The sequence below is a fragment of the Mytilus galloprovincialis genome, chromosome 3, assembly GCF_965363235.1.
Source record: "Mytilus galloprovincialis chromosome 3, xbMytGall1.hap1.1, whole genome shotgun sequence".
In the NCBI taxonomy this organism is placed as follows: domain Eukaryota; kingdom Metazoa; phylum Mollusca; class Bivalvia; order Mytilida; family Mytilidae; genus Mytilus; species Mytilus galloprovincialis.
This window is the reverse complement of record NC_134840.1, coordinates 99965739-99981129: the sequence shown is the minus strand read 5'-3', so window position 1 is coordinate 99981129 and position 15391 is coordinate 99965739. Positions and strand designations below refer to the sequence as shown.

The 15391-nt window shown below is 33.3% G+C and overlaps 1 protein-coding gene across 1 annotated transcript; it reads right to left on the bottom strand.

The window, feature by feature from the left end:
• Positions 1-1453: 1453 nt before the first annotated feature.
• LOC143069525 (uncharacterized) lies at positions 1454-12559 on the bottom strand (the record flags this gene model as incomplete). The annotated part of the gene is given in 4 exon segments (XM_076244204.1): positions 1454-2055; positions 2242-2462; positions 3725-3968; positions 12349-12559. Coding segments are annotated over 3 exon segments (1067 nt in total), but the record flags the coding sequence as incomplete, so codon positions are not given.
• Between the last annotated feature and the right edge of the window lie 2832 nt (positions 12560-15391).

The window sequence follows — 15391 nt, the reverse complement described above, 5'->3', positions numbered from 1 at the left end:
AACAGTCCATATACTCGAATCGAAACTCTTTGGCTAACACACACAGTTGCTATTGGGATTAGCATGTGTATTTATGGCAAGCACAAGCATTTATAAATCATGAATTTGGTATTAACTGAGAAGTAGCCCTATCCAGAGCACATGGTTTTTAAAAGCACACATATTTAAGGACACGCTTGAACGTTTAACATTAAAATTAATCAGCTCCTTTCTTTTATCATCTTTTAGACTTACTTAGAATTTTACATTGTCTTTTGATTTCTATTATTAAGGTAAAAAGCAATTAATAGTATCATATATGGCACAAATGCATACATGTTATAGCACAAACAAGTATTTCACAAACAAGGAAAAGCACAAACAAACAGTAATACAAACAAGTTATAGCACAAAAGGTAAAAAACAAGTTCGATTACATTTAAATCACACATATATAATAACAATTCGATGGTATTCTTATAACTCACACTATTCACTTGCTTAACATTGATATTATAGAGGTTGAGTGTAATGGTTAAATAACATCTGATATTGAAAGAAGTATATACTTGTTTGAATTGATGGTGACAAGATGGGAGCAAGGTAAAAAATTAAGGGTTCATTTCAGTTCTCACTCTTTCCCCTTCCACTTTAGCACCAAACAAACAAAAACAACCATAAACTTTGTTGAGCTTATTTAAATTTTGATCTATCAACTAACTGAGTTCTGAAACAACTTCATGCACAATAAAACAAATCTATATTTTTGTTTATTTTTTTTATAGTATTTGTAATACAATATTTTTTAATTTTTTTTTTTATTTATTTCTTTTTAATTTTTTTTTTTTTTTTTTATATATATTTTTTTTTTTTTTTTTTTTTTAGCAATTTTCTATATGCTTATGTTCAATCAGAACAGTCCATATACTCGAATCGAAACTCCTTGGCTAGCACAATCAGTTGCTATTGGGATTAGCATGTGTATTTATGGCAAGCACAAGCATTATAAATTTTGAATTATCAAATTTTGATATTAACTGCGAAGTAGTTATCCAGAGCAAATGGTTTTTGAAAAGAACAAATATCTAAAGGCACAATTGAGTGTTTAACATTGACATTAGGCAGTCCCTTTCTTTCGATTTCTATTATTAAGGTAAAAAAATCAATTAATAGTATCATATATGGCACAAAAGCATACATGTTATAGCACAAACAGGTATAACGCAATCAAGTAAAAGCACAAACAAGTAGTAACACAAACAAGTTATAGCACAAACAAGTAAAAAAGCACAAAAGGTAAAAATAAGTTCAATTACATTTAAATCACAAATATATAATTACAACTCGATGGTATTCTTATAACTCACATTATTCACTTGCTTAATATTGATATTATATTACTTTTAGAACCATAAGTATTATTGCAACAACGTATTCATTTATTTACTAGTTATCCATCTAATAGGGCATATTTCTTTGGAGTGGAGGAAGTGTCTTTCTGCCTCCACCTTTCTGTTGTGACTGTCCGCGAATGTTCCTCTCAGATCGAGTAGGTGCAGTAGGCATACAGTTGTTCAATATTTCAGCTGTAAGTCCAAGCTGAGTATTGTGGTGTGGGAAAATGTTCATGTTTTCCAGTTTAACAGAAGTTTTACGCTTATAATAGGAAGTGCCATCTTCTTTTGGTACTGTTGGCATATGTGCTTGATCTGCTTCACGTTGTACGGTTGGTGGCTGTGGCATAAAAGCATGTCTCACCCCACGTGGGCCAGGTGGTGGGCGTGGCATATACATGCGATCTTCATTGTGTGACATAGATGGTGGGCATGGCATATATGCATGTTCTTGTCCTTCTCCACATGACATAGGTGGTGGACGTGGTACAAGAGCCCCTTCAATTTGTAGTTCTGCTGATGAGGAAAGATGAGTTCCTTCTCCATGTGGCATAGTTGGTGGTCCAGCGTATAAAGGACTAGCTCTTCGTGATGGTGGCATAGGTATGTTCAATGGACTGTCACTTCGGTTATATGATATAACACTGAGGTCAGAGGGCGATAATAATGTTGTTACATTGTCCTAAAAAAGCAAAAAAAAATATTCATTTTAGTTATACTTGTCATTTCCATTGGATTTGGGGAGAAAACTTCATTTTTTGCAAACCATGAAATTTTAAATCAGTTTTGAAAAAAAAACAACCAACTAATTATTATAATATGTTTAATAAAAAAAATAGAGAATCAAATTGTAATGTATTTCACGTACCTCTCTATGCATTCTAGTGCGAGGTCTGTTATCTAATTCATCCTCAAGCTTAACAATTTCCTTTGGAACTACTTTTATTTGGAGCTGGTGCCTAGCAGCAATTTTAATCTTGTCTTCAACATCCGGAAAGTGGAAACCAGGCTTCATCTGGTATGTATCCAAGTAGGAGGTGCCATCGGTTATAGGCTTAGGCTCTGGTGCATATGGGTTTACACCTCTCACTAAAACAACAAAGAGATGTACTGTTTAGAAAAACATAAAACATAGACTATATGAAATATTTTAAACACGGTAAGGTATTTACAGCCTAATATGCGGTGTCTATTATTTGAAATCGTAAACACCAGCACTTCCTTACATCCTAGTTTTTTGTTGTCCCATGGTTCATAGTTGTCTCATTAAGGTTTATGTACCCTTCTGTCGCCTTTTTTGTACGAATTTTTCAAACATCAATTGTATCAAAACTACAGATATAATGAATAATAGAAACAGGCCATTTTGAACATTTACTAGGGGGAAACTTGATGCCAAGCATTATTATTTACTGTTGCATTGCATTTAATAGAAAAAGAGGACTTTGTGGCAAATAAATCAAATTTTTATAGAAAATCCACAGCCTTTAATACAGAGATTGTTGTTATAAAATTTGAAACATAAATTACTCACTTGCTTTTCCATGATGTGCTAGTGTTTATTTTTTGCAAAAAGTTCTAAACAATCTGTAAATTCCAAAATACCGCGTGCTGAGTCACTAAAGTCGAGCGCACCCTAAAAGGTGTACTTGATTTGTTCCATATTTTAAATTTTTCTAACCAATAATTATATTAATAAACTTGTTTTAAGGAAATCAATGCTAGCACTGCATGCAATAATCATATATCTATCGGTCATCCAATTGCCAAATATGATGGAACAAGGATAAAGGCTGTGGATTTTCTATAAAATTTCCATATATTTAGCATTGAAGCAACACAAGGGTACATAATCCTTAACAATCATACCAAATTTCCTCTTTACAGTTAAAATAATAAAGCATGCAATAAAGCATGCAAACCAAGAGTTTAAATGCCTTACTTGCCAATTTTGTTTGGTTGTTTGCTCAGACATTGTAATTAAGATTAACACATAAATTCAACGGGCAGGTGGAGTATAACAGTCTGTTTACTACACATAAAGTGTTGATTGGTCAATGAATATCATAATTGTTTCCAATATAATATCCATTGTCCAATCAACTCATTGTTATATACATTATGAAGTAAACAAACTATAATATTACTCCACCTTTTTAAGGTGTCACTCTTAATTGCAATGCCTGAGCAAAAAAACTTAATTGCACTGCCTTTTTGCAAGCTAGGCATTTAAACTCTTGCTTTGCATGCTTTATTATTTTAACTGTAAAACTGCTTCTTCGACAGATTTATCTCCTCCCAGAGCTTTAAAAAAAAAGATTATGGTCCGTTCCTTTTTTTAATGTACTTACTTTTAGTATTACCAGTATTGGCATCTGGCAATTTTGGCAAGAAATTATTGAGGTTTACATCAATGCGGTTAGAGCTGAGTGGTTGTCCCTTTTTGTTACGTGGCATTACTCTGTTAACCGGATATTCAATTTTTTGTCCACCAAGTCCATTTTTTATAGCTCCACGGTTAAGAAGACGGCGCTGTGGCTCTTTATCCGTCCTCGTAACATTGCAATACTGCAGTGGCTTCTTAGGCTTGGTCATCTACAGAAAAAAGAACACAGTTATATCTCGAGTTGGTGGACAGTTGTGGAATATTTGTTGTACAGATGACGACGGATATGCTCTGTGACATACTGAATGAGACTTATCACCCAAATTTGTATGGGGCAGGATCTGCTTACATTTTTGGACCACCTGAGCTCCCCCTGGTTTGTATAGTGCAGGATCTGCTTACATTTTTGGACCACCTGAGCTCCCCCTGGTTTGTATGGTGGAGGATCTGCTTACATTTTTGGACCACCTGAGCTCCCCCTGGTTTGCATGGTGCAGGATCTGCTTACATTTTTGGACCACCTGAGCTGCCTCTGGTTTGTATGGTGGAGGATCTGCTTACATCTTTGGACCACCCAAGCTCCCCCTGGTTTGTATAGTGGAGGATCTGCTTACATTTTTGGACCACCCAAGCTCCCCCTGGTTTGTATGGTGCAGGATCTGCTTACATTTTTGGACGACCTGAGCTCCCCCTGGTTTGTATAGTGGAGTATCTGCTTACATTTTTGGACCACATGAGCTCCCCCTGGTTTGTATAGTGGAGGATCTGCTTACATTTTTGGACCACCTGAGCTCCCCCTGGTTTGTATAGTGGAGGATCTGCTTACATTTTTGGACCACCTGAGCTCACCCCTGGTAGTTTTGATGGGGTTCGTGTTGCGAAGTTGTGTTTTGTATACTAATGTTGTCTGTTGATCCTTTTCATTTGTTATAGGTTCTTTATAAAACATCTCATCTTTGAGCTAACAGATAACGACCTTCTTCATCAAACACCTATATTATGAAGAGGGAGATACGGAAGAAGACTGCATAATCAAAAAACACCTCTTTTTTTAAAGCGAGGAGGCGTTATATGTTTGCAAATTATATGCGAGTACTATATATCAACTAGAAACTAAATGCCAAAAGATATATTTAGGCAGCAACCATTTGATTTTCTAGGTGGGCTAGGTTTTTTTTGGAAAAAAAAAGTTTGCAGTTTTTGGAGAAAAAAAATTAATTTGTTTTTTTACATCCTCATCGCTAAAATTGAAAGAAAAAAATGGTTAGATTGTTTTAGCCGAATTCTATAAAAAGTCTGTCTGGAAAAAAATATCCATAGACCGACCCCCCCCCCCCCTTTCCCCCTCCCGGAAAATAAAATGGTTGCTATTAAAGATGAGTTCTAACTAGACTTCTTTCAATATCAAATTGAAATATATCTAAGAGGCAATACCAAATGGGAGAGCATTTGAACTAATAGTCTGTTCCATAAAACATTTCTGGTTTAAATATATAATTGATAATAAGAGGGGGAAACATAGTGCTGAGCTTAATATAAAATAGTATTCCCCTGAAAAATTGTGTATTCAACTTCACTACGGCCTCCCAAACACGATATATATATTTATATATATGGCAGTGGATATTAAAATGTATTTGCAATCAATCTATAAACATAGGAAGATGGGGTATGAGTGCCAATGAGACAAATAACTCTCCATCCAAATGACAATTTATAAAAGTAAATCATTATAGGGCAAGGTACGGTCTTCAACACAGAGCCTTGGTCATTATAACGTTTTCAATGTTACGTCACAAGCGTATCAAACGACTACATATGGGCGCCGCCATTTTTGGTTGATTTTGTCCTTGATTGTCACCTTGTATACTAGTGGTCAGATTTTTTATCTTATCTTTTTTTTTTACTTTAAGCAATAGAAGTTGGTAAACAGTATATGCACTAGGTCTGACACTCAAATCGCTGAGCAATGTGTAGACGTTTGTTTCAGCAGCACAACAAAATAATATAGAAGTCACCTTGCAGGCCCGTAGCCAGAAATTTCAAAAAAGGGGGGGGGGGGGGGGGGGGGGGTGGTGGTTCGTTGGACTCACAAACTTGACTTTAACAGTCACAATTCGAACAGAACATTGACTTTAACAGTGCTTATTTTTTTTAGGGGGGGGGGGGGGGGGGTCGTCCGAACCCCCCTGGCTATGGGTATACATTGTAGCTTTCAACAATTGACATGCGTCATCTTAACTTATAAAGACCCCATGATACCATCTTCCAAAATACATTACAAGATGGTGAAAGTTCGACAAACTAGAGGACTTCAATGGCAACCAGGGCCGTAACTACCTATGAGGCAGTGGAGGCAACTGCCCTGAAATTTCTACACCAAATTTTTTTTTTGAAGTAATAAAATGAAATATGTACAGCAAGAACTTGAATTTATATTATAAACAACACAAGTTTCAGTTTTAACAGTGTTATCAAGATACGTGATATATCTGTCCTTTTCCGGAATTTTGATCGAAAGTTAACCGTTTCAGTATAGCTTTATTCAATTTTTCGTGTGGCCGTCTGTCTGTTATTCAGTATATGTTCGTACGAGAACACATATAAAACTTTGCTTTCGACAATATTGAATAAAACTTAACCATTTACATTCATTTAGGGGCTCAATTAAGCAGAGGAAGTTCCCTTCGTATTGTGAATCTTTTATGATATCGGAAATTCGTTACCGGCTGAATCAGCTGTTGGATCGTTTTTTTTTTAACGTCTCCCGATCGCACGAGAACATTATGGTCAATGCCTTAGTAGTTAAACACTCCCATTCGTTGTAGCAGGGACTTTCTATACTAAGTATATACTTAGAATAGAAAGTCCCTGGTTGTAGTTATATACATGTCTGTTCAGCTTACAACGATATTGAAATTGAAGGTCCTCGATAAAAAAAAATATCTTGCGTTCTATATGATCTTGCTTTATATGTTGTTTTTAAAACTTACCAGTTTAATTTCTAACAAAATTATCTTTAAATACAGATAATAATTGTTTGCATAAAAATTGCTTCCAGGAACCAGCAATACTTATGTGTTTCTTAAAGTAAGGAAATCGAAGGAAACGGGTTATTTTTAGACATTTTACTGAGAGAAAAAAAATCGGTGGTCACCATGTATTTACTGTTAATAATTATAGGTCAAAGTACGGCCATCAAGACGGAGCCTTGGCTCACCCCGAACAGCAATCTCAGGCCCAGACAGCTTGTTTTTGCATAAAAATTGCTTCCAGGTTCAAGCAATACTGATGTTTCTAAAAGTAAGGAAATCGAAGGAATACGGGTTATTTTTAGCCATTTTACTGAGAAAAAAAATCGGCGGGGGGGGGGGGGGGGGCACCTCTCTTGGGGGCCTCAATCGGCGGCCCCCAAACCCCTGCCTCCCCTGAATTCGAACCCTAGTTACGGCCCTGGCAACAGGGTCAGAAGTACTAAAATTAACCTCATTCCTCAATCAGACATTCATTTTTTTTAACCGAAAAGACTGACAACCATACAACTGTATGAATATTCAAAATTTACTTTTATATAGAGTATAAAGATATCGCAAAATTAGTTACAGTAGAATGCATTGAGCGTGAAGGTAAAGGTAGAATCTTTGGTAAGCTTGCTTTTTTCTGGAACTGTGAAGTCATTATTAGTTAATGCATACTTCCCTCCTTTCGGGGTAGTCTATATAGTCCTACAGACAAAGAGATTGTTATCTGTCTGACTAGTCTACTTTTATAAAAGGAGGGTAGTTTGCATAACAATGACTTCACGCATACACACTCGATTCATTCTGCTTTTATGACACTTCTAATTTAAGAGATAAGATGCTTTACAGCCGATTCCATTGAGTGTGTAGGCAAAGATAATATATTTTGTTAGTTTGATTGTTGGCTGAAGTCATTATTATGTAAGGCAAACTACTCTTCTTTTAGAGTATACCCTGGTCCGACAGATAAACAATATATCCGTCTGTTGGACTAGGCTACTTCGAAAAGAGGGTAGTTTATCAGACCTAATAATGACTTTACGGTTTAGTTAACACTCAGCTAATAAAAGATATTACCGTTGTCTACACACTCAATGGAATCGGTTTCTATTGATATGTATATTCTAATAACTTGATATTAAGTAAAATATCTCATAAAAATGCAATATAACTTCTATATGACAAACCGTTTTTATATTTATTCAATTTCAAATAAATTAATAATAATAAATATGATATCTCAATATGTTTATAAAGTATCTGTTTTCTATTTGATATATCTCATTTAATTTTAAGTTATAAAGATATCTTACAAACTTTGAAATATATCTTAAATATCTTGTTTATTGAAAAAGTGTCTTGCAAACTTTAAAATATGTCTTAAATATATTGTTTACTAAATAAGATATCTTGTCTATTTAATAAGATATCTTGATTATTGAATAAGATATATTGTTTATTTAATAAGATATCTTGTTTATTGGATAAGGTATCTTTTTACAAATTAAACGATATTTTATATATTTTGAAATATATCTTTTAGAAAGGAATATGAGTCAATAGTATATCTTATAAGGTTATCTTTTATGAATTAAAAAAAGCGCGAGTACGGACTTTCCTTGAGTTGTGGATCTGATATTCGTGATAATAAGGCGCTTGTACGGCCTTTCACGTATATCTTATAGTGGAACGATTGTACGGCCTTTCACGTATATTTTACAGTGGAACGATTGTACCGCCTTTCACGTATAGCTTATATATATATAGTAGATCGATTGTACGGCCTTTCACGTATATCTTATAATGGAACGATTGTACCGCCTGTCAAGTATATCTTATAGTGGAACGATTGTACGGCCTTTCACGTATAGCTTATAGTGGAACGACTGTACCGCCTTTCACGTATAGCTTTTAGTGGAACGATTGTACGGCCTTTCACGTATATCTTATAGTGGAACGATTGTACCGCCTTTCACGTATAGCTTATAGTAGAACGACTGAACCGCCTTTCACGTATATTTTATAGTGGCCTTTCACGTATATCTATATAGCAGAACGCTTGTACGGCCTTTGGCGTATATCTTGTAAATGACAAACAGGCGCTTGCATGGCCCTCAATGTTTATCTTATCAATGACAGAAGAACGATTGTGTGGCGGTTCATGTATATCTTGTAAATGACAAAAAGGCGCGTGTACGGCCCTCGTCGTTAATCTTATCATTGACAGTAGAACGCTTGACTGTGCGGCCGTTCGCGTATATCTTATAAATGACAAATAGGCGCGTGACTGTACGGCCCTCAACGTTTATCTTATCAATGACAGTAGAACACTTGTATGACCATTCGCGTATATCTTATAAATGACAAAAAAAGGCGCTTGTACTGCCCTCAATATTTATCTTATCAATGACAGTAGAACGATTGTGTGGCCGTTCACGTATATCTTATAAACAACAAAAAAGGCGCTTGTATGGCCCTCGGCGTTTATCTTATCAATGATATAGAACGCTTGTGTGACCGTTCACGTATATCTCAAAAATGACAGTGTATGGCCTTTTCAATGAAAACGATTAGAATCTTAAAATAACTTCTTTTAAAACGTAATATTTAGTTTTCACAATAATATGTAATAATAAAAGATTTATTTTATTTAGCATATACGTTTAGAATATATCTTATAAAGTTTACAAGATAAAGGTAGTAGTTTATAAGATCTCTCAATTGAATTAGTTTAAAAGATTTCTCTATTGGTTTATAAGATCTCTCAATTAGTTTGAAAGATTTCTCTATTATAGATATAGGAAGATGTGGTCTGAGTGCCAATGAGACAACTCTCCATCCAAATTACAATTTAAAAAAAAGTAAACCATTATACTTCAATGTACGGCCTTCAACACGGAGCCTTGACTCACATCGAACAACAAGCTATAAAGGGCCCCAAAATTACTAGTGTAAAACCATTCAAACGGGAAAACCAACGGTCTAATCTATATAAAAAAAAAAACGAGAAACAAGAAACACGTATATATTACATAAACAAACGACAACTACTGACTTAGGACAGGTTCAAACATCTATTAGTTTATCAGATATCTCAATTAGTTTAAAGGATTTCCCTATTGGTTTATAAGTTATCTCAATTAGTTTTAAAGATAACTCAAACAGTTAATCACTTATCTTATTTTATATATAAAGATCGTATTAGCATCATATTCAAAATTATTTCACAAAAATATAAAGTATATAAGCCTTTGTTAGTCTTGTATGATTTTAAATTTTAGTTTCTTGTGTATAATTCGGAGTTTAGTATGACGTCCATTATCACTGTACTATTATGCATATTTTAGGGGCCAGCTGAAGGACACCTACGGGTGCGGGAATTCTCGCTACATTGAAGACCCATTGGTTGCCTTCGGCTGTTGTTTGCTCTATGGTCGGGTGGTTGTCGCTTTGACATATTCACCATTTCCTTTCTCAATTTTAAGATGACTTGTATTTGATTTGAGATATCTTATTCAATTTGAAACTAATAAGATGTATGTCATACTTTAAATATAGCTTGATAACTTTATTAGATATATGGTCAGCTGAATAAGATATATGATAAAGTTTAAATGATATCTTATACACTATGATATATCTTGTTTAGTTTATAAAATATCTTACACTAGAATATTTTTTCATATGTATTTTAGAGAAATATTCAATGAAATATATTGTATAGTTCATAAGATATCTTATACCAGTATATTTTTCATATATATTTTAGAGAAATACTTTATGAGATATCTTGTTTAGCTCATAAGATATCTTATACTAGTATATTTTTAATACATATTTTAGAGAAATACTTTATGAGATATCTTTTATTGTTCAAAAGATATCTAATACTTGTTTATTTTTTCATATATATATATTTTAGAGAAATACTTTATGAGATATATTGTATAGTTCATAAGATATCTTATACTAGTATATTTTTCATATATATTTTAGAGAAATACTTTATGAAATGTCTTGTTTAGCTCATAAGATATCTTATACTAGTTTATTTTTAATATATATTTTAGAGAAATACTTGATGAGATATCTTGTATTGTTGAATAAGATATCTTAAACTAGTATATTTTTTAATATATATTATAGAGAAATACTTAATGAGATATCTTTTATTGTTCAAAAAGATATAGTATACTAGTATATTTTTTCATATATATTTTAGAAAAATACTTTATGAGATATCTTGTTTAGTTTATGAAATATCTTATACTAGTATATTTGTTCATACATGATTTTTTTTAGAGATATACTTGATGAGATATTTTGTAAAGTTTATAAAATATCTTATACTAGTATATTTTGCATATATATATTTTAGAGATATACTGGATGAAAAATCTTGTAAAGTTCATAAGATATCTTTAAAAGTATATACTTAATCCTATTTAGTTAATAAGATATCGGTATCTTATCAACTTTATAAGATGTATTTTGTGAATTTCCGGATATTAAAAGGCGCGTATACTGACTTTCCTGCACTGATAATAATGCACTTTGTTCGGCTCTTTGCGCAGATCTTATAAATGAATGCAAACACGGCGCTTGTACGGCCTTTTACGTTTATCTTATAAATGACAATAAAGCGCTTGTACGGCCATGTCAAATAAATCGAATAGTATCGTAAAAAAAGGCAACCAACGTTTGAAGTTATGATTTTCAGATTTGAAAGTAAGGTGCAATAACAAAAGAGATATCACAGTTATATATACTGATTTGGTTTGTACTACTTTCCAATCCTCCTGTATAAATCCAAGGATAAATATATTTTTAATTTGAGATTTTAGTTTAACAAATACACATTTGTTCATAAACGGTATGGTATAATCCATTGTTGAAAGCTGCACGGTGACGGCTTTCTATTGCTTAAATTCTTGGACTCTGTTTGATGTCTGTCTCATTTGTAATCATACCCCATCTCCCTATGTTATATATCTATATATTTCTCTTCATATTTGGTAATTTTTCATACCATACTGAAACTTCAAAAAATGCTCTTCACTATTGTCAATGACGCGACGTTAAGCAATAATCAATCTATCTATTGTCGACGTCACAGTAGAATCTGACTGCGGGTCGCCGTGAAAAAAAATTATATGTAAATCGGATATGATTGAATGAAATACATATTTGTTTTACCAATTTTTTATCTATTTTTTCTATATACCATTTGAACTCTATAAAAATAACTTTAAATTAAAAAAAAAATTATGATATAATTGGCTGATGATATGATGCAGCTTAAACTAAAGACTACAATGGAATAGTAGTAAAACAGATTTCTCTAAATCCACTTAAAAATGTTCAAGTGTCAGTATCTAATGCAACGTTATATTATTTCTCTTAGTAAATACGTTATTATTCCGTAAACAATCGACAGAAAGTTCAAACTGTATTGTTACTTGTACTGATTTGTACAGTGAAGTTTCTACCTAAAGTAAGCATTTGACATGTTTGCAGACTCTAACAACGAACAAAGTAACGAAATATAACAAAAGTAATAAAAACTTACGTTTTCAAAGCTCTTGGCTGTAGGAAATACCAATATCTTCCGACAAATCTTCAATCTTTTGATGTTCTCAGCTGAAGCTGGAAACTGCTATCCGCAACTTGGAAGGCTACGGAATGCGGTGGCGTTACCAAGGTTCCAACAATGGAATGGCGCCGTCAAGGTATGATTGGACACAGCACAACCGCTACGGACTGAAAGGGTGTTACCAACGATACAATGGGATGCCATCCGGATGTGACTGCAGCGCATGCACATGCAGTTCTGAAACATAATACAAAAATACGAACAAAGAATATACAAATATCGCATCTCATGAAAAAAAAATAATATATTCTTAAACGTAGAATGTTATCATACAAATGTATGAAAAAAATCAACAAGGAGTAAGATAAATTTGGAAAATAAAAAGTGTAGGTCAAAAAGGGGGATACACATTGGCAGTCGAGCATCTAAACATTTATAAGAATGTATTGAGATTTTTGAACAATTAAAATTAATCCTAAAGTTAAGTAAAAACGGTGAATATAATATAAGTTATTTTTTTAATTTTTTTAAATGGTCTATGTGATTACTATTTTTTACTTCAACTTCTTTCCTTATACTGACCACAGATCGGCAACTTTTCTATATTTGGTCCTGCTCCCAATTAAAATTATTCAAGATATTCCTTTATTTGTTAAACTACTTATTCGTGTACTGCCTTAGCAGCCTTACTATCATAGAGATCGGCAACTTTTCTATATTTGATCCTGCTCCCAATTAAAATTATTCAAGATACTCCTTTATTTGTTAAACTACTTATTCGTGTACTGCCTTAGGGATGACATCAAAAGATCGATGTAGGATAAAAAACTTAAATCAAATAGTTTGGGGGTGGGGGGTTAAATTCTACAAGTTTTGTATATCTAAAATCGATTTTTACATATATCCCTATTGGTGAATCAATTTTTCCCAAATTAAGTTAAGAGGGGGGTGGGGGTGTCAGTGAAAAAACTATGTGAATTAAGTTTTTTATCCTACATTGAACTTTTGATGTCGTCCCTTAGTAGCCTTACTATCATAGAGATCGGCAACTTTTCTATATTTGGTCCTGCTCCCAATTAAAATTATTCAAGATATTCCTTTATTTGTTAAACTAATTATTCGTGTACTGCCTTAGTAGCCTTACTATCATAGAGATCGGCAACTTTTCTATATTTGGTCCTGCTCCCAATTAAAATTATTCAAGATATTCCTTTTTATGTCTTTTATCTTGATTCAGCATATTTTCAAATGTATTTCTAATAAATTGAAAAACATATATTTAAAAAGAACATATTTTATGGACAATCAATTGAAAAATAAAAAGAAGATTTACAGGAATAACATGGCAATTTACTGAACAACCGACCATGCACTCCAACCATCAAAACCGTCGGAACTAGAAATATAACAGACATACAAACAAAGACAAACAGGAACAACACAAACTTGTTTCAAATAACTGACTTGTAGCAGGAACAACATGTCGTTGGGCGAAACCAGTGTTATGCTCTCACAAACCTTTCTTATTTTCCTACCTGTTGTTGGTATGTCGATATTGGCGGATCCAGGGGGTTCCGGGAGTTGGAACCCCCCTTTCTTTTTGGACAATGCATTTTAATGGGTACCTATTATTATTACATTGATGTTTTGGGAGGCGACTTTCCTGATATGGAACTTGCGCCCTATGGGTACCTACGGGTTGGAACCCACCTTTTATACTGGGTTAGGAACACCCCTTTTTAAAATGTCTGGATCCGCGGCGCCCCTGGTCGGGACAACCAAAAACAATTAAATGCATTGTGCAGAAAAAGAAATTTCAAGCTTCTAATTTAAATGACTGTTTTATTTGGTTATACGTGTATGGTCAAATGGTGAATATTACCAATTTTATTCCAACTGATTGGACGGAGCTTGCGCTTCAATTTGTATGAGGACAGTCTATTTGAAGATGTGCGTGATTTGGCAGGGATGAGCGTTTTTATAATTATTATTACTAATTTTTAATTTAACCCCCTTATTTTCATATCTTTATTCTATTAAACCCAATTGACAAGCGCCCTTGCATGGTTGGTTCTTAATCGGTAATTTTTCAATTCTATATTAATTAAATAAGGTGTTTTTTCAAAATGGTATTCAATAATAAATATTATAGCATTGCAAAATTGTCGCAATTATTATATAAACTAGAACACACCCGCGAAATCGCGGGCATTCAGAGCGTAGTTTAAAGTATGTAAAGTGTTGTTGGAAGAATTTTGTAAAATACAGAATGACTGGAGAATTTCAGCAAAAGTATCATAAGTCATAGGTTTTTGGGGACAGGAAAATGATGTTTTACCCTCCACCTTTATTTCCAAAGTTCCCAATTTTGGGTTTTCTGTCAATTTCAATATGAACATACATTTAGTATGTTATGAACATTTATTTAAGTAAGGAGCCTGTAATTCAGTGGTTGTCGTTTGTTTATGTGTTACATATTTGTTTTTCGTTCATTTTTTGTACATAAATAAGGCCGCTAGTTTTCTCGTTTGCATTGTTTTACATTGTCATTTCGGGCCTTTTGAAGCTGAGTATGCGGTATAGGCTTTGCTCTTTGTTGAAGCCGTACGGTGACCTATAGTTGTTAATATCTGTGTCATTTTGGTCTCTTGTGGAGAGTTGTCTTAACATGGCAATCATACCAAATCTTCTTTTTTTTATGTAATCAATGAATTTTGTAAAAGATTTAATGACTGGAGAATTTCAGAAAAAGTATCAAAAGTTCACATGAATAATTTTAGCGCTTATCTGTATATTATGAACATTCATTACTATATAAATAAAGCGTATTTACTTTCAATTCTAAGTTTACTAATCGTTCCATGGTGATCATTGATAAAGTATACAGACCCTCTCTATTTAATAAACTCTGTGACCGCCGTGGATAGTAAACTTGAAAATGATAGCAGATAAAATTCTGAAAATACACTTTATTCGTAGTATATGTATGTTCAAAGTATACAGAAAAACGCAAACCGGA